General features: G+C 37.8%; 1 protein-coding gene across 1 annotated transcript in view; it reads right to left on the bottom strand.

The window, feature by feature from the left end:
• Nucleotides 1-2720: 2720 nt before the first annotated feature.
• Nucleotides 2721-18118, bottom strand: part of PTPRZ1 (protein tyrosine phosphatase, receptor type Z1) — an 82707-nt gene continuing 67309 nt past the window's right edge. Inside the window, exons 18-31 of the mRNA XM_027897004.1 lie at nucleotides 16651-16733; nucleotides 15813-15947; nucleotides 14442-14576; nucleotides 13236-13399; nucleotides 12460-12543; nucleotides 10808-10943; nucleotides 9696-9842; nucleotides 9036-9129; nucleotides 8651-8724; nucleotides 7551-7679; nucleotides 6393-6539; nucleotides 5963-6105; nucleotides 5240-5375; nucleotides 2721-3751 (exon numbers count right to left, since the gene is read on the bottom strand). Of these exons, the coding sequence (XP_027752805.1) occupies nucleotides 3611-3751; nucleotides 5240-5375; nucleotides 5963-6105; nucleotides 6393-6539; nucleotides 7551-7679; nucleotides 8651-8724; nucleotides 9036-9129; nucleotides 9696-9842; nucleotides 10808-10943; nucleotides 12460-12543; nucleotides 13236-13399; nucleotides 14442-14576; nucleotides 15813-15947; nucleotides 16651-16733 (1748 nt within the window). The 3' untranslated portion in view covers nucleotides 2721-3610. The remainder of the gene's footprint in view (nucleotides 3752-5239; nucleotides 5376-5962; nucleotides 6106-6392; nucleotides 6540-7550; nucleotides 7680-8650; nucleotides 8725-9035; nucleotides 9130-9695; nucleotides 9843-10807; nucleotides 10944-12459; nucleotides 12544-13235; nucleotides 13400-14441; nucleotides 14577-15812; nucleotides 15948-16650; nucleotides 16734-18118) is intronic.

Below are 18118 nucleotides of genomic sequence, written 5' to 3'. Positions count from 1 at the left end.
GTTGGGTCTTTGTTTCTGTTTTTAACAGCAAGAACACAATATTACTCCTCTTCTCCCCAGCCCTGCTTTGCTTATGCTTCAGAACGATTAAGACAGAAACAAGTTTACCTTCCTCAACTTGAAGTAAATGTTTACCACAGAAAATTTCAACCCATCTGAAATTACTCACTGTCCTAGGACTTAGCAAAGAACTGTGCCAGGTAAAGCACTGTGCCAAAACATTGCTAACAACTTTTGTCAACTGATCTTCGAAGTTCATACAAAGGTCTTTAGCTAATTTGCTGTACTGATAGCAATGAGTTTGTATGATCCCTGTTGATCACTTATTACTGATTATTGTAAAACTTTTCCATAGGTATTAAATCTCAACATCACAATCACTAAAAAGTTGGTGATATTTGATATTAGCAAATTGCCTTTTTTTTTTTTTTTTTAAACCTACTCACCTATGATTTCTTACTAATCAAGTTTTCCTTGTTAAACATGACTTGGAGCATTGTCAAAAAAAAGAAAATCTTAAACTGATGTTGTTTATTAATATCTTACTTCTTGCAGGGGATACATAACATCTTCTCCACACTTGACCTAGTTTGAAAAGGCAGGCTACGTGTCTTTTGAGTCTGTAGCTTGGATTACAAGAAAAAAAATTAATTAGAATATGGCCTTTGTCTGAGAGAGGAACTGACACGCATTTATTAAAATCTGTAATCCATCACAGTTGAAGATTATAGAAGATTTTTTTTTTATGATTCTTATTTTTTTTTCTAGATCAGAACCAATATGTGTGAGTAAAGAGATTACCCTAAGCACTTATGTTTTAAATAACTTGTCAGCATGCTAAGATGATGAATGTGATTACAAACATCTCTAGAAGAAACCTTGAATGACAGCTGATTCCTTGGATTATAAATTTAAAATGTCTGCAAAACATTTAGGTTGAAAGGAACAGTTATATCAAGATTAAATTTTAGGAAGGAAGCGTCCTTTTTTTGCTTTTGGTCCATAGCGTCTTGAAAAACATAGTAAAATTAATTGGCCTAAAAATTAATTTTTACATACAACTATATGAAATGGTAAATACATTAATAGAAGACAATTTCATGCTTTTTATTTTGATATGTGAGGCAACAAGCCAGTTTTCTTTGAAAGAAAGGGCTGAAGAAGTAGCACGTGATCACTATAGTTTCTCTTGTTGTGTGCTAATTTGCAGAAGTATAGTATCTGCTAATAAGGTTATGGAATATGATTTGAAAATGGCCATAAGATAACAATTGATTTCTCTTGTATAGGCACTCCTGGAGATTAGAGAATCAAAAATTGTATAATTTTTGAATGAGAAAGCAAATCTGTTTAATATTGCTGTCCCTGTTAGACCAGATGTGCAAATGGAGCGTGTCAGCCAATCTAAGTGCTTTAGAGAAACTGATAAAGAACTCTCAGGCCCCCTGGAAAAAGAAGATACTCCCTTTCTCAAAGCACAACCATTATACACCTTTGTATGCACCAACTTTGTGACTGAACACTGTGAAGAATGTGGACGTGTAATTCAATGGTCTTTCAAAAATGTGTATCTTTTGGGACAATGCACCCATTCTGTATATTTTTAACTCTTGTCACCCCCCAAATATTATAAGAAAATAACTGTAGATTCTGTTCTTCAAAGGCATTTAACTCAGCTAGAGATACATCACACGTTTGCTTACACTTACAAGTCATATATCAGTCCTGTTCTTCCTGAATTTCAGAATTAGCAAATATGCAGGCACGGCAAGGACCACAGGGAAAAAAATTAGTAAAATGTTTGTATTTTGAATAAAGATGTCTTGCCTCAGAAAAATAGGTTTCCTCTGAGTTACTCGGTGAACTAATTATGGCTTTGAACTAAAGAGATGAGTACTTCTATCTGCAGGCACATGGCTAGCACTCCTGACCTGAGGCTGAGCCACCTGCGCAGATCCTGAGAACTGCTGGGCATCACAGGGGAAGCTGCTGGAGAGGCAAGAGCAAGCAGCTGACAGTTTTTAAGAAGAGTGCCATGAAGTCTGGTGCCACTACACAGGTGGATCATGGGGAGTTATGTGAGGGAAGGCCAAGCTCTGCTTGAGACATTCTGGAAAGAAAAGCTTGGAAGGCCAGAAACACTAGGGAACTGTTGGTAGTACCATGTACGACTGAGATGATCTACGTGACAGCATCCAATGTTACATATTTGGCTATGGCTGCAAGAAAACTAAGACCCACGAAGGTAATTAAGTAAGAAGGTTGTTTATCTGCAAAGAGATAGAGATGGATGAAGTAACAGAGGGACCAATTCGAATGGGGAAATAATAAACAAAGGAGGCAGCAAAGAGCTCAACAGCTGAATGAATGATCTGAAACAAAGCCAGCACTAAGAAGTCTTTGGAGGGGGCAGCTAAGGCAGTCAGGAGGCTTGGGATAGCCCACTAACCTGTGAGTGACCAGAGTGGGAGATAAGCAAGGAGAGGCCAAAGAAGGAGTTAATGTGGTCGTTGAGGGTATGTGTGGGAGTGGAGCAGAGATTAAATAACATAAAAGTTTTCCATTAGTGTCTCCTGAACTCACAGATTCCATGGGAATTGCAGCCATCTGCAGGTCACCCATAAGTCCTTATTCTTGTAAGTAAAAGCTCTCCTACATGACAGTCAAGACTGTGTGGAAGTATAGTAAACTGTACTGTATGTGGAAGACTGCTCAGCACAGACTGTAATATTTATATTTATTTTTTGCAATGCCATAGGTAAAAACAATTTAACAATGCCAAATACAGTGTTATTCTCATAAAAACTTCTCATTTCAAAACAAGTGATTTCTAGGTCCCACAAAAAGTTAAAATCACATGCAGCTATATGAAGGTAAATTGCTTAAGATGCACAATTATATATCATAGGATTTTGTTAAAATAAAAACATACTGACTACAACATTTTAACAAGGCAATTACACAGAACTAGAAAACTGACTCTGTAGTAAAATATAAAAATCTACAATTATAAATATAAATTTGGTCCATGGATCACTACAGAAGTAGCAGTATTTACAGTAAGTATCAGATTACCATTCTAAATGTCTAATTGAAGTCTTAAAATGTTGAATGTTATGTAGAACAGTATTTACATTCTACTATATTAAAAGTTATATTTCTAGCAAATGTAAATTGTTATAAATACAGCGAATAGATCAAATACTAAACCCATTACATGTTTGTAATTGAGGATTCCCTAACATCTATAAATATGGTAATTTTAAGTTAAAAGTAAAGCCAGATAAATCAAAAAACTAATACTGAAAAAATCATACCACAATTCAATTCTTAGAAACACTGTAAAAGTCAATCAAGTTAGTCCAGACGTAACAACGTATTACAAGAAATCTTTCAAGAAAAGGCACACATTGTTAATGATAAGAGTTCCACAGTAAAGTTGTATGTAACAGAAAAAACTGTTGGTTTGAGCAATGGTTGGGATCTGATTATATATATAGACACTGCACAGATTTTCCCCACCCAAAGTATAAAACTGAAAATAATAAAGGTAAACTCCAGGTGTGACTGGTGTGATGTAGCAATGTGTATGTTTGATTTGATGTGTTAATTAAACTAAAGATTCTAAACTTTCAGCCGCATTTCCATCGGGTAAAGCTGAGCCATTACTGTCCATAGATGCCGAAGGATTTTCTTCTTGCCTTGTGCTGACAAGGCTGAGAATAGCTTTGTACAGAAACTGGTACTGTTCCTGGAGAGGAAAAGAGGATACAGTCAAAATTAATTAACAGCTGATGTGTCAGTCTCACATCTGTGCACATGGAGCACAAGTCTGCTCCTCAATTTATTATGTTACTTACTTAGCAGCTTTATTGATTTTATGACTAATGGTTCCCCCTGTACACGAGGTAAAGTATAACATTAGGGAACACAGAACAGGTAGGGGAGAAAGTTTTATTTTTAAAGAAATATTATATGCTGAATCTGATCCTTGTTAAAGTCAGTTACAAATCTGGGGCCAGGATTAGGGCTACTGTTGGTTTTTTTTGCAATTTTTTGTCATCTGAATTCTACCCAGGAAGATTTTTTCTTTTCTTTTTTCTTTTTGGTGCTTGCAGTTACTTTTCCTGTTTTTGAAGATCATGCCAGGAATAAGGGGTAGAAAGACAAGACTCTGTGAGAAGTATCATCAAGGAGGCCACTGTCCAAGAAGGGGCAGAGAGTCTCAGCTGAATGCATGGGAAATGGGGAGTGCCAGAAGCCAGCTGGACTGTAGTGTGGGCTGGGAACGAGGAAACAGTTGGGATGGCCTGTGCAGGGAGAGCAGGCACAGCAAAGGCTGTGCTGATGGTGGCTGCTCTGAAAGGGCAGAGGAATATTTTGAGTAGATAAGGATAAAGAATTTCTGTAATGGAAAGACTGAGGAACAGTAAGACTGACTAAATAGGGTGGGGTTTGGGGTCTGAACTATTAGCTTGGGCTAAGAGATATGGGGTAGAAAGAGTCAGAAACTTGAAAATCTGCAGTAAGAGGATGGGAATCTGAAAATGTGAGATAAAGGACCTAGGTATTTGCTTGAGGATCCTAGGACAAGAGGAGTGAAAGGTCCTGATGTTTCTGCTGAGGTGGAAAGAGTTCAATTTTCATTCCGTTGTCTGCCTGTCTCCTCACTCTGGGCTACCCAGGCAGGGCAAGGTGTGGACACATTGGTCAATCCTGTGTTATGTCCTGTTTTTGCTGAGGTGGGGTTCATAATTTTCATTTCTGTGATGAATTTTTATTTGTAGGACACTGCCTTAGCAAGTGATTCTTATTTATTATACTTTATACTTTTCAAGGTTTTTTTTTTCTTTCTGCAAGCACAGTGACAATGGTGTCAAGTGACCATTCAACAGATCATGAAAGATCAAGGTCCCTCCTGAAATGGAAAACTGAAGTAACCACTTTAGTATCTACCCAGAGCACAGATTTATTCCTGATGAATTAAAACCTTAATTTACATGACATAATGCAGATTTTATGATGATGGCAGCAGTTTTGCATTTTGAATATCACCCCTTGATAACCACAAAACAGGTTTTCACAGGAAATTCTTTGTTTTGGAACAGGTCCACTGCAGCACCTCTGGAAGGCCGTTTTTAATAACTCTTCCAGAAACTAAGGTGCTAGTGGTTCAGTAAAGCATGCTAACAGTGTCGTGTACAGGAAAAAAAATGCATACATTTTGCTTATTACTTACAATGTCTGTAAAGACTCCAGGCCTCATCAAATTTATCATTTTCGCTACATGGTAAACATCCACCGAATTCTCATTTTCCAGCTGATGCATCAGAGTTGTTAATGCACAGAAAGTGCCTGCTGTCACCCCTCCATGCCTTTGTAAAGTAAAACAAAACAAAACAAAATAAAAATCTCTAGAAACTGGATCCAGTTTTACAGATGGAGAAAATACAAAATCCAGGGTAAACTGATAAGATGATTTTCTGTTCTGTGATCTTTGCAATTTCTGAAATAGGTCTGCCTAGCAGTGGCTTAACAAAACTTTCATGGCACCTGGCTACAACTTCTTAGAGTTATTTCTCTTCTAAGCCTTCTAACCAAATCTTGAAGGCCTCAGGTCCTTCAGCATTTCAACATTTCATTATTTTTTGCCATTATTGAACAGTTGGAGAAAGGTAAGGTGCCTCATCTAAACAGTCTTACTTCTCTTAGTAATAGAAAATGAAGTCCTGACTGATTTCCTTTCCAATGTGATAACCATCCAAAGTACAAAAATGAAAAAATTGAAATGAAGTATGATAAAATAAAAATGTTTCCCTTTTTGATGCAGCTGAAACAGAAGCAGCAGCACTGCTGTTAAGTGCAGACTTTGTGCCTTGTTTCAGCAGCTTTCCCTCTAAATGAGGTGAAATGATGGTTCTACAGAAAAACATCAAAACAAACAGAAAGCTGCAGTTCTTACTCATCATGTACAATCACGGGCCCATCGCGGTTGGAAGTTTCCTCTTTGATGATGCTGATCAGTTCAAAAGTTTTACTAATAGGACTATCAGGATTTGGCCATTTTGGACACTGAAAATGCCTCACTTCAAGTACATAGTCATCCTAAATGAGAAAAAAAACCCCCCAAACATAAATCAATTTTGTAAAATATTGTCTTTATTCTTTTCCTTCACTCTGGTCCAGACTGGCTTCAGCCTCCAGATACAGAATCCCACTGCAGTGGAAGCTGGAGTACCTTATTCCCCATATTATTATATTACCTATAGAGGTTACTTCCTCCATGGGTGTTTCTAGGACATGGATTTTTATCACTCATTTACCATAGAAAATATAACAAAATGTAGGCATTATCTTTAACAAATCAAGGTATAAGTTTACAACAGTGTTACCTGTGTAGCTTCTAAAATAAAGTCTTGGATGATGAGTTTCTCCTCATTAGACAGACACTTGTGTTCTTCAGCAATCATAGTGACTTTGAAACTCTCGCAGTTTATAGGCTCATCTTTGTTTGGCCAGTATACAAATTCATCTTCAGCCTCCAGGAAAAAAAAAAAAGGAGACATAAAGGTAAGTAATGCTAAGCTCTTAAAATACAAAATCCAACATAATAAATACTGTTATCAGTATAACATATATTATCAATCCAGCCAACTAGATTTAAACTGACAAATCAAAACTCAAGCGGGATTACAATCATGGCAAGTGATGGTTTTAAGACATCTCTGTAGTGATCCTGACCAAAGACCACTGTACCCTGTGGATCCACAAAGCAGTCAACGTGCTGTGCTACACTATGCCCTGCATCCAGCCTGGCCTTCAGGCTGTGCTGTGCTGTGCACAGGCCATGGCCACAGGACAAACTTAGCTGGTATTGTAACATAGGAGCCTGCAGGCAGCACTTGAGTGGTCTTGAGATTATCTGAAAGTGCAGACAGTTCTCATGAGGGCATCCTTTCTGTCTGACAGCAGAAATGATGAAGAGAGTTGGGTTTTTTTAAGAAAATCCTCTAATAATTTGAATGACCAAAATGGTAAGGTGGATAGGGAAACCTCCATGCCATGTGTCCTGTCTGCCTGACAGATACGTTTCATGGAAGGAAGAGTAGGATTCCAGTTGAGGTGGATGCAGAGCTCAGAGAAGCCACAGCTGTCTCCTGGGTGGGTACCACTGCCCTCTGGTCAAGCTGGCAGGGCTTCAGTGCCCTTCCTGCACACCCTTCTGCATGAACTGCTGTCCCAGGTCCTGTGTGCCCACCCTGCTGGAAGTGCTCCCAGCCACTCATGCTCCCCAGGGGCTTCTTTTATATGTGAGGGAATACTTGGCCACAATTGCTCCTGGCCCTCTTGCCAATCACAATCTGCCCAGATAAGGATAAGTAGATTTCTACGAGATGATTTGGGGATTTTACACTCAGTTTGGTATTGCTAATTTTTAATTGTTTTTTTTTTTCAAAATCCAAGTTGTTTTCTCATGTCCTGCATATTTCAAAATGGTAATACTAGTAAAATTCACACATAAACCCATAGCCATCAGCCACAAAACTCACCATATTCTGGCTATCAGGAAGCATGACTATTAGCTGGGCATTATGGTCCCATATCATTCTCCAGAAATCCTTGATAGTGTGTAGTAAGGGATGCTGGGTAATAATGAATTCATTACTTTGATAATAACCCTGCAAAAAAAAAAAAAAAATCAACAGACTCAGAATTGATGCCCAACTATTAATGCTTAAAGGAAGTTTCTGGTGGATCAGAAGTCTAGAAAATACATTGCACAATTTTGTCTTATTTGGCTTCCTGAAAATATTACAGAAAAATGAAACTTCCAATGCAGGGTTTTCCACATGAAAAGAATAAATTCAATAACACCAAAATAATTTTTAAAACTTTAAAAAATTATGACAAAAAAAAAGAACAAAGGAGATCAGAGGAGACTTGAACAGCCAACTCAGAATAAAATTACATTATCCAGAATTCTAGAGGAGCTGAATACCTGAAGCAAATATAAGAATACTTGAAAGATCTGCAAAAATTCCAAGCAGTTTCTTAATTTGTCTCAAATTAACTTCTTACCACAGAGTTCCTTTGCATCAATGCACCTGATGAAGGATCATGTACATATATCACTGCAGAGAGCTTTCCCATCTCTTTCCTGAATGTCCAGGAGGCATTAACCCCTCCCTCTCAGCTAATGAAGGGCAAAATATTGAAGAAAACCCAGAGAACAAAAATATAATGGAAACCTGATGAGCTATGGTGTCTTGGGCTATGCTAGTTGCAAAGGTTTTGTAAGATGAGCTGGTAGGAAGGCAAATCACAGTACAGCCATTAAAATCTAACTCATTAATTAACACTTTGAGTTTATCTCAAAAGATCCTTCCATAAGTGGCATTTAGCTTTACCAGGTTTTAAAACTATGATGGGATTTCTATTTCTACAGATCGTTAAAATGGAATGCACTTAACCAAACTTAAAACCAGTAATAATGGTAATAGTACTTCCTGGAGGAAGTAACTCTTTCAGGCAGAGTGAATAATGGAAGAAAGGAACTTTCAAAATCAGGACTGTGCCACCCTTACTCAGACATATGGCAGGTCTGAAAACAGCTATGGATTATTTTTCACCAATATGTTAACTAACTTACCATAATATAGGAAGCATTGATGTAGTCTGTCCCTTCACCAGATAGTGATGAGATACCCACTCTAGATCTTTCCACTGCAAAAAAAGTTATGAATTAGCAAGTATGTTGCAATGACTCTTATAACATTACAGCAACTATTTCACATGTCTCACAGTGATGATAACCATAAGCTCCATCAATCCTTATCACTGAAGTGCTATCCAGCCGTCTATTTTGTTTTTCTATGTGTAATTCTTAAATCACTTCTTCAGTATAAGTACTTTACTGAACATTGTTCCACACCAATGCAGATGTCTTTAGGTCTTGTTGAGGAAATTTTGAAGGTTTGACGCACAAGGTTCATAAATATTTTGCCACCCAGAGAAGACAATTTAAACAAACTTACCAGGAATGATAGATGAAGTTCGGTTCTTTTCTCTGTTACACTGTTTGAGTGCAGTTGAATAGTCACACTGCTGTGTGTTAGACTGGCTCAGTAGCTGAAACAATGAAATGTCAGGTAACTAGACAAAAGCCATTCCTTCACAAGTTGCACTAAACAGAGGGGTGCACATATTGCAGGTTCAGTGTCTCTCTTAACTTTAGGTATCTAGTTATCTGGCTAAACTACTTAGCAAGTCATCAGAATTTTTTTTCTTCACTGCTCTCAGCAGTTCAAATGACTCTTGAACCTTAGATCAATAAAACTGTTTTTGAAGGTGGAGTCTGTCTTTTAACCAGTGATGTACACTGAGGGGAATACACTGATTGATCAATGTAGCTCACGACATCTTTCCATACTGTTGTTTTACCTTTGAGATCTTCCTGCAAAGGCATGAAGTTAGAACTTCTAAAATTTACTCACAGGCCTACTTTTTTTGGCATGCAAGAAATTCTTCTGTCCCAACTGACTGCATGCATTTGTTAAGTTAATCTGAATTTAGGTTCAGCAGCTAATGAAAGTTGTGTTCAGAAAGCTAATGGAAGTTGTGTTGAGACACCTACTTTTATGTAATTCAAGCTTGTAAACCGGAACATTTTCATGTTACTATCTCAGAGAGCTCACCTTGAATTGTTTCTCCAGTCTGGTCTTTCCTGTTGGTCCAGGTATCAAGAGAGCATTAACATAGGCATGAATGTGAGTCTCAAGGACTTCTGTTTCTTTACTGAGTATTGCTTCAACCAACGCATCGTGAATGAAGATGTATTGCTCCTAGGAAAAGAAAACCAAATGCGAGCTCTCATCACTTTCAGATTCCCCTGGTTACCTCTGGTTAAGCTGCCACTTCTGATGTGGTCAGTGTTTCTTCACAGGAGAGGTTTCTCAAGTGTTATCCCCTATAGTGATAACTGTCCCTCTGCAGTGACAGTAGACACAAGTACAACTGAGAATTACACTTGCAATATATATGTATACATATACATATAGGTGATATAATACAGTAACAAATCCTTACCACTTGTGATATCTTGTGTTAACAGAATAGAATTAAAAATGCAAGCTTAGCCTTTAGTCAAATTTTCCTTTCATTCCTACCCCCAGTTCCTATGGCTATCCTCTTTTTTCTCTCTCACATCCTTTGAAACAGGTGCCCTGGCTGTTGATTACTTTTTATTCTATTGAAAGGCATTGGGGAATCTAACCACCTGTTCTTGAAACCTGAAGTAGACTTTCAAATGTCCTGCTGTTGCCCTTATTCTATATTTCACTATTCACTAATATTTCACTATTCTATACATAATCTTCAATTTAAAGCATCTGTAGATAATATTCTGTCTAAAACAGCTTTTCTCCTATGTTTTATTCCCTAATATAAACTGATGAGGTTCAGTGAAGATCTGAACACCTGGCAATGGTGGTTCCTTAAGAAACTGCATGACAAAAATGCAAGTCGTCCCAAGAAAGCACTACTGCAAGAAGCATGATTTATATAGACTTCCTTCTGAGTCCTCCCTAAAAAATAGACAAGAACCAACAGATAGGTAATTTCTAGTGCATTGCTATAAGAAAGCCTAGAAGGATGTCTTTATAAAACCATGGGAAACAAAAGGGAAAATCCAGTCTGGTGACTGGTCACCAGTCTGTCTGGTGGTACCAAAAAGAGGACTGCATCATCTCTCCTCCTGCAAACAGAAATAGTTTGTAATAGTCTCACACTATTTACATTTCTTTCTTACCTCAGTCTGCACCAAGTAGTTCCTTTGGGTCCGTATGTGTTTTAAGAATCCAAATATGTTGACTGTCCCTTCATGCTGAATTTGCTGCAGCATGCTGTCTAACACTATGTAAGTGCCTGTCCTTCCAACACCAGCACTATAAAACAAAAAAATAGTCTTGAGCCTGAAGTAAAACACTGATGAAAAGAACTGTTCCTTACACATAGCTTTTTCAACAAACTGCTGCATAGGGAATGTTTCCCTCAACAAATGAATTTATTTTGCTCTATATATACTTTGCCAAAACTTCAAGGCTGATAATAATATTTTTCTCTGTGCAAGAATATATCTAAAGATATTTTTCTCAAATGATTTTTAAACTATCAGTTGAAATAAAGCGAAGTGGTTTCCTGCAGGTCTGCAATTTTCAAGCTTTTGATATTCCTTAGGATACTTTGTCAAGTATACCTGGAAAGGGTGGCATATGTCAACATCTGGGCACAGTTAATGTGCTCAAATTCTTCTATGCCTGAAACCACAATTTAAAGGAAAAGTTGCATTATGCCACTCATTACAAGTAAAGGAGATTTCAAAGATACTGGACTGAGGAAAACCCCAGGGAATGGAAGAACTGCTGAGTGTATCTGCAAAAGGAAAAAGCTTAAGAGCTCTTCAGATGGAGCTAAGAGATGGTAAGGAATGGTTGAAACCCTTCTTAAAAAGATAAAATGGAAAAGAAAGGGTTAATAAACTAATTCCTGTTATGCACTCTGATTAATTTAGCATAAACCAGCTGTATCAAAAGATTAAACTCCAACCTGTTCTTTCATAAAATATCTGGGTAGGAAGTACAAGATCAAGAGGACAGTTTTTGTGATCTAGTCATACATGGGAATTAGCAAATTATAATTTCCTTCTAAGTTATGAATTAATGTTATGTATACTGGTACATGCAGCTTGAGAGCAGCACTGTGCTGGGTCTGCATGGTCCTTATAGGCAGATCCAAACTCACTCCATACACACTAATTCAGTCATCTCATTCCTTCCATAGATGCAGCACAAAGCATAGGTAGTGTGAGCTCAGATTGATGTAATAAACTGTTTAAATAAACATTATATGAAACTGGAAGGTCCAGGTTATTAATACACTGTTAGGCACAAAGAATATTATCAGATACCATCTGTACTTGTAATGCAAGACAAAATATGGAAAGTATCAAAACATAAAAATAGCTAAAATAAGTTTAATGAAGCTCATCATCTGTGTCTTCAATAGAGCCTGTAAAGATAAATAAAAGTTACATTTCTAACATGAGATCACTACTCTGATATTCGATAGTGCACGGGATCAGGTTAGCTAAAAGCTGTACAGACGGAGATGAGTTTCATCTGTGACCCAATGGAGAGGTCTGACTGAAGCCACACAACTTACCAATGGTCACCTTTTAAAAACTCAATTTAATTGACTCATAATGTATTGCTGATCTCTCAGCAATCTCAGACTTGACATTTTGGGCTATTTTGAATTTCACATGAAAAAGCAGGATGTAGATAGCAGCAGAACAACAAAATGTGGAATTTTCATTTTCCAAGCTAAAAACATATTTCAGTCAGATTAGATCATCCCACAAATAAAATATCTTCATTTGCAGCATTTGTGAGGAGACTTTACCTGTTGGCTTCCTCAGAGTCAGCTCCAGAAGGACAGAATTCATGAGGAGGTTCTCTTTCCAAATGTTCCATCAAAGGTGAGGTACTATAGTGGAAAACCAGAACCTGCTTATATATTTTACAATAACCCGGTCCTTCACGGGCATTGTGAAGTCATTCCAGGCCCTACAAACCCTTCTTAACCAATTTTCCCTGAGCTACCAGTCTTAGTGAGCACTGACAGAACACCTGCCTGCACACTGCAGTACATGCAGACCTCAAACCATTCCCCCGAATGCTTCTCCATTGCCAACGACTGCTACAGCCCAAAGTAATGTTAAAAACAGCAGAGTTGTAGTTCAGACAGGAATAGAGTCTTCTATTGTGGACAGAGCTCCTCTTAGGATTACAGAATATCCCTGCACCAAAGAAAGCATAAGCCAAAAGCATCCTAACAACGTATTTGCAGAAATGAAACAATTTTTGCAATATATTTATCTAGTAAGCTCATAGCATTCAAGAGAGCAGTACAGAAATGTGCAAAAAAGTAAAAGCATTTTTGCAAAAAAAAAGAATACAGTGCAGAGCAGCTTCATCTTGTTTACAGAGATTTATAGAAGTGGCATAGACAGTTGATTAGTTGGCCTTACCAAGGAGAAAAATATCAGCTAAGAAATTAATCTTATTCCATCAGGAACTGTTAAATGCGAGAGTAAAATTTGCTTAGCCCACCACTGAAAAATTCTTTTTTTCTGCAAAACAAAAGTGGAGTGAACCTTACAGCAGTAAAAACCACACCTGCAATGAACCACAACAGGCCCGATGGCGTGGCGCTTTGCATGTGATGCCTTCCGCACAAAGGTGAGAACAGGCAATGTATATTCTGGAACACCCATGTCAGGCCACTGGGTATAATGGTACTGAGTTACTATACGTCCACTAGACCTCCCTTTCTGGGAACCCTGCAACAGAAAAATAATTCCATATGTAAGCAGCCATATCTTCATAGTTTTATTTTTGTATCTGATAGTTGTTGAACTGGAACTGTTCCCTATTTAGCTAAAAGCATGCCACTTGGCTTTGAATATTCCAGCTTTCAAAGAGAAGAGGAAGGGCCAGTGCTTCTGTCCCATCAAACTTGCCCACTGACTGGAAAAACGACCTGGCACTGCCCCTTAGAAAGCCACAGAGAAAGATTAAGAGCACTGGAGGGATAATAAATTACAGATGCTCTTAAGATTAACCAGCTCTTTCTGCCACTCTGCTCCTCTGTTGGGTGAACAGAAGGAGTAGGATTCATCTCACCCAGCTTTAGTGATCTACAAAGCAAACAGCCCCCTGTAGGCTGCTTTTCTAAGCTCCCTCCCTCAATGGCAACTCAGAGGCAGGAACACATTCAGAAAGTAGTTCATCTCATTCAAATATTTTTTCCTAAAATAGGCAGAATAAATTCATTATAGATAAATGCTGCATGTTTGCATTAATTATACAGGGAGAGTGAGAGACTAAATGTCTCAGACATTTATGTGGCTGGAATAAATTTAGTTTTCAGAATCCCCCTCAAAGTAACCAACATCACACTGCTGAGCTGAGAGCGTGCTGGTTCTGATTACAATAAAACAAGGTCTGGATTCACCTGTCCTTAAAAAAGGAAAATGGAGAGCTGAGGTAGATAATTCAATTCATACATTTTCTTCCAGCTGCTCTCTTTTTGCAAATGTATCATCCTGCTCCCCAGCCAGCTGAAGTCCACATCACCTCTGCAATGTGATCACTGCTTTTTCCCTAATAGTCCTACATCACACCAGTACTACAGGCCAGTGTCTTTTCAGTTGCGTGATCTGGTCAAATTAACTGAAGTGGACAAGCAACTTGGCTGGCTGAGATCCACAGAACTTGGCTTTACATATACAGCAGAAAAGAGCTGCCAACTTCCTTTAAAAATATTCTGAGCAACTTTTAACATTTCCTTTTGCCCACCTGTGTTTTCAGAATGCCACAAACCTTTTTGATTTTGGTGTTTCTTAGAGTAAAATTCCTCACAGTGTAATAGGCAAGTACATGAACACTCTTTTGAGTAACCAAGAAGTTCCCATATTCTTCACTACCTTCAGCAGGCCAGTACTGGTCACATTTTCTCTGTTAGAAAGTAAATGAAAACCAGAAAAAAAGAAAACAAAATGTCACACTAGCTAGCTGAAACGTTCCAATTTAAGTCAAACACAGTCAAGAACAAAACTCTCAATATATCCAGTTTATATTAAACATGATCTTTTGTGCAGAACAAGTAACATTATTTTGCATTGTAAAGAGAGATGGCTGCGCAAAGACTCCTTATTTGGAATACTCAAAAAAAGAGAGGTTTAAATCATATTATCAGAATTAAAGGGCTCTAATAATGGCGAAATTGCCATTCTATAGGCACTCTTAAAACTAAAGAAACTAACAAGATGTGTAGACAACCAGGAAAACATTCAAGTCAGTAGAGTTGTATGTGGCTTCTGATTAGTTTATAGTATAGGCAGAGTATATTTATATCTGATCAGCAAGGGTGAGAGTGAGCCTCTGTATGATCATAATATAGAGAGCTGTGACATTCAATGTTTTGGCTGGGAGGTCATATAGAGGAGCGCATGTTTATTGAATGCTGTTATAAATGAAGTGGTACTCTGAGTGCAGCCCTTGTTCTGCTATTGCTGTGTCTGTATCATCTGATAGATGCTTTATAGGTCGTATGACAAGACTTACATTCATTGTAGGCATTGCTGCCAGTGTTTGGCAAGTGTGATGCAATATCTCCTAATGTGATCCCAAGGTACTCCCATCACATGACCAGAGGAACACACACCTTGTGATGGGATTTGACCTCATCTTGTCTCACTGGACAAACGTGTATCTAGTCATGTAGTAGGAAAGGAACTCTGGGTCCCATGGGATGTTAACAGGGAGCTGTTAGTGAATATCCAGAGAAGTTCACCTGAACTATGCTCTTCTCCTTTCCAGGATCTTTCTCAGGTCCAAGGAAACCCTGAGAAACAGCACGATGGCAAGCTGGTTTCTAGCAAAGACGGGACAAGGTTCCACAGTCTGTCCACTCATATATATAAAAAATCTTTTCTTCAGTATAAGACTTTTTTTTTTTTTTTAGTTAAAACATGGTTATTTTCAAGAACTTATTGAATCTATTCTTTAGTTTCATTCTATAAAACCTCAACTTTATACTTCTGAGGCCAATCCCAGCACAAGCAACCATTACAAACTATTGGTCTTTGCTCAGTAAATGCCTAAACCAGTTTTTTTAAAGAGAGACAGGAGTTAGCTAAAGGTAGATCTATCAACATCAGATAAATAAATAACAGACAAAGATACTTATACCCTTCCTTTCTCAATGAGATTAGTTATCATCACAATAACTTCTACGTTATGTTCCCATATCATTCTCCAGAAATCTTCTGCTGTTGATTTTAGTGGCCCTTGAGCTGCAATGTAGGCTTTTGGCTTGTTGTAGCCCTAAATTGAAACACAACAAATGACACTTGTCAAATCACTGTCCAGGAGCAAAAGAAGGCTGGGAGGAGTACATGACATTTTATACATCTATTTTTAAAGAGTCACAAAAGCTTTTAAGCACTTTTAAATTTGTAACTATCCAAAATCACAGAAATCCTGTGGTACCACATGCCATATGAATACAACTGTTATGTCAATGCTTATCATTCCAATAAATAGGATATATATGTTCAAGTGCCCATGCTCTAGCAGAATGCTGACATAATGATTATGAGACATCTGTTATGATAGTAGTTTAAAAAATTAATCAAGACCATTAACATGTAAATAACTAGGTAATAAAAACTGGTAATGGTGCCTTGGTGAGGCTCTTCGCCAAACAGCATCTTCCTCTCATGAGATTATCTCAGACAGAAGAATTAACCACTCAGATGAAAAATACTTCTAAAATGACTCAGTGACAGAACATTTTTTGTTTCAAAACACCCTTTGCTAAGCTGCAGCTTAGTGATTCAAGAAAGATTTTGGAGTTTTACCCATGCTTTAACTTTGTAGGCTTAACTTGGACTATGGAAATTTTTTTAAAAAAAATATGTAGCACTGTGATCCCTTTTAAATATTAAATCGGTTCATCTCCATAGATAATTTTCTCACAGAAAAGGCTAACAGATGAATAGGCTGGCAGATAGAAAAAGGCACTTACATCGACGTAGTTGGCATTAATGTAATCAGTCAGTTTTCCATCCTTTTCTGCAAGCTGTGCTAATTTAACCCTAGTATGATCATCTGTAGTAAAAAAAAGTGGAGAAAATAAGCAGTTTTCTGCAAGAATTATATTCTTTCTACAAGAAATGCCCTTAAAAATATTGAAATGTATTTTTACAATACATAAGATTAATAAAGGAACAATCACACATGCAAACATCCTCTGCTTAGGTACGAATCAGATTCAGAATTCTAGTTGTAGAAAAATAAACTAATTAATCCAAAGTTTGAAGGGATTCAGAATCTAGTTGCCTGAACAGCAGCACCTTGGGTCATTTTAGGCACTGTGATGTATTTCCCCTACAGCCTCTATCTGCTGCTTATTGAGGCTGTATGGGTTTTTCCTAAGTCCTGTGTCATGACTGCCAAATCTGCAGAGTGGGATGTCTTAAAATGACAGCAGGCACCAGTATTGAGGCACATTAATTCCAGGTTAAAAGAGTGGGCACTGGAGAGCAATGCGACCTTAAAAAAACACTGGCCAGCTGAAGAACTTCAGCAGTGGCAACCCCAGGGCAAGCTGAAACTTTCTGCAGCCTGCACTGATTGTAAGAACTAGACTTGAGTCAGTTACAGAGGACAATTCTTGCTGCTTCAGCTGCCCTAAGCTACCAATGCACTGCCCTTTGATAAAAAAGTTGCTGGGCAACCTTTTATAGGATCTGCTACAAACACAGTGGCAGAGGAGAATTCCTGACTTTTTGTCCATCTAGGGGTATCTTTAGCTAGGTGGAATGGGATTATGCTGATTAACATTGTCTTCTGCCAGAGGGGCTGACTTTCTCTTTCTATTAAGCTCTAGTGATGCTGAATATAGATTTAATTTAGAGCTTCTTGTAATCAGAATAAAGTTGAAATGCGATGGGGAGTTAAAACAAACGTTTTGAGCCACCAAAATAATCAAAAGCCCAGAGGCAAAAGCTTCAAAGACAGGTGAACAAAATTGAATAGATGTGTTTCAGAGAATAAAAATCTGGGAGAGTGATTCAATGGGAAAAAGTTTGTGCTGGCTAATGAAGCTGTCCTATTCCACTGTTGCAGGGCACAACACAACATAAACCCAGTACATTTTATGTTTATATGTGTCAGTAAATATATCCAGGGATTGTGAAGATCTTTGAGAGGATAAATCATCATTATTCTAGATCAAAGATGGATTAATTCTGGTTTTCAAAATACAGCTTCTTTGGCTCTATAATGGCATTATAATGAAACCTCCCAACTTCCTTTGGGTCACTGCAGAAGGCACAAATATGTCTTGAAAACATATGCTCATCAAAGTAGAAGAATGTCAGAGGACTAACCTGAAGAGAGGTGAAATCTCATGTTACTCCTCTCCAAGCACTTTATTAAGAGGAGCTTTAGAATCAGAGAATCACAGTATCAACCGAGTTGGAAAAGACCTC

The sequence above is a fragment of the Empidonax traillii genome, unplaced genomic scaffold (assembly GCF_003031625.1).
Source record: "Empidonax traillii isolate 1590-97213 ecotype Southwest subspecies unplaced genomic scaffold, ASM303162v1 scaffold524:size468641, whole genome shotgun sequence".
In the NCBI taxonomy this organism is placed as follows: Eukaryota; Metazoa; Chordata; class Aves; order Passeriformes; family Tyrannidae; genus Empidonax; species Empidonax traillii.
Note: the sequence above shows the minus strand (reverse complement) of the source record. Positions and strands in the feature narration are given on the sequence as shown.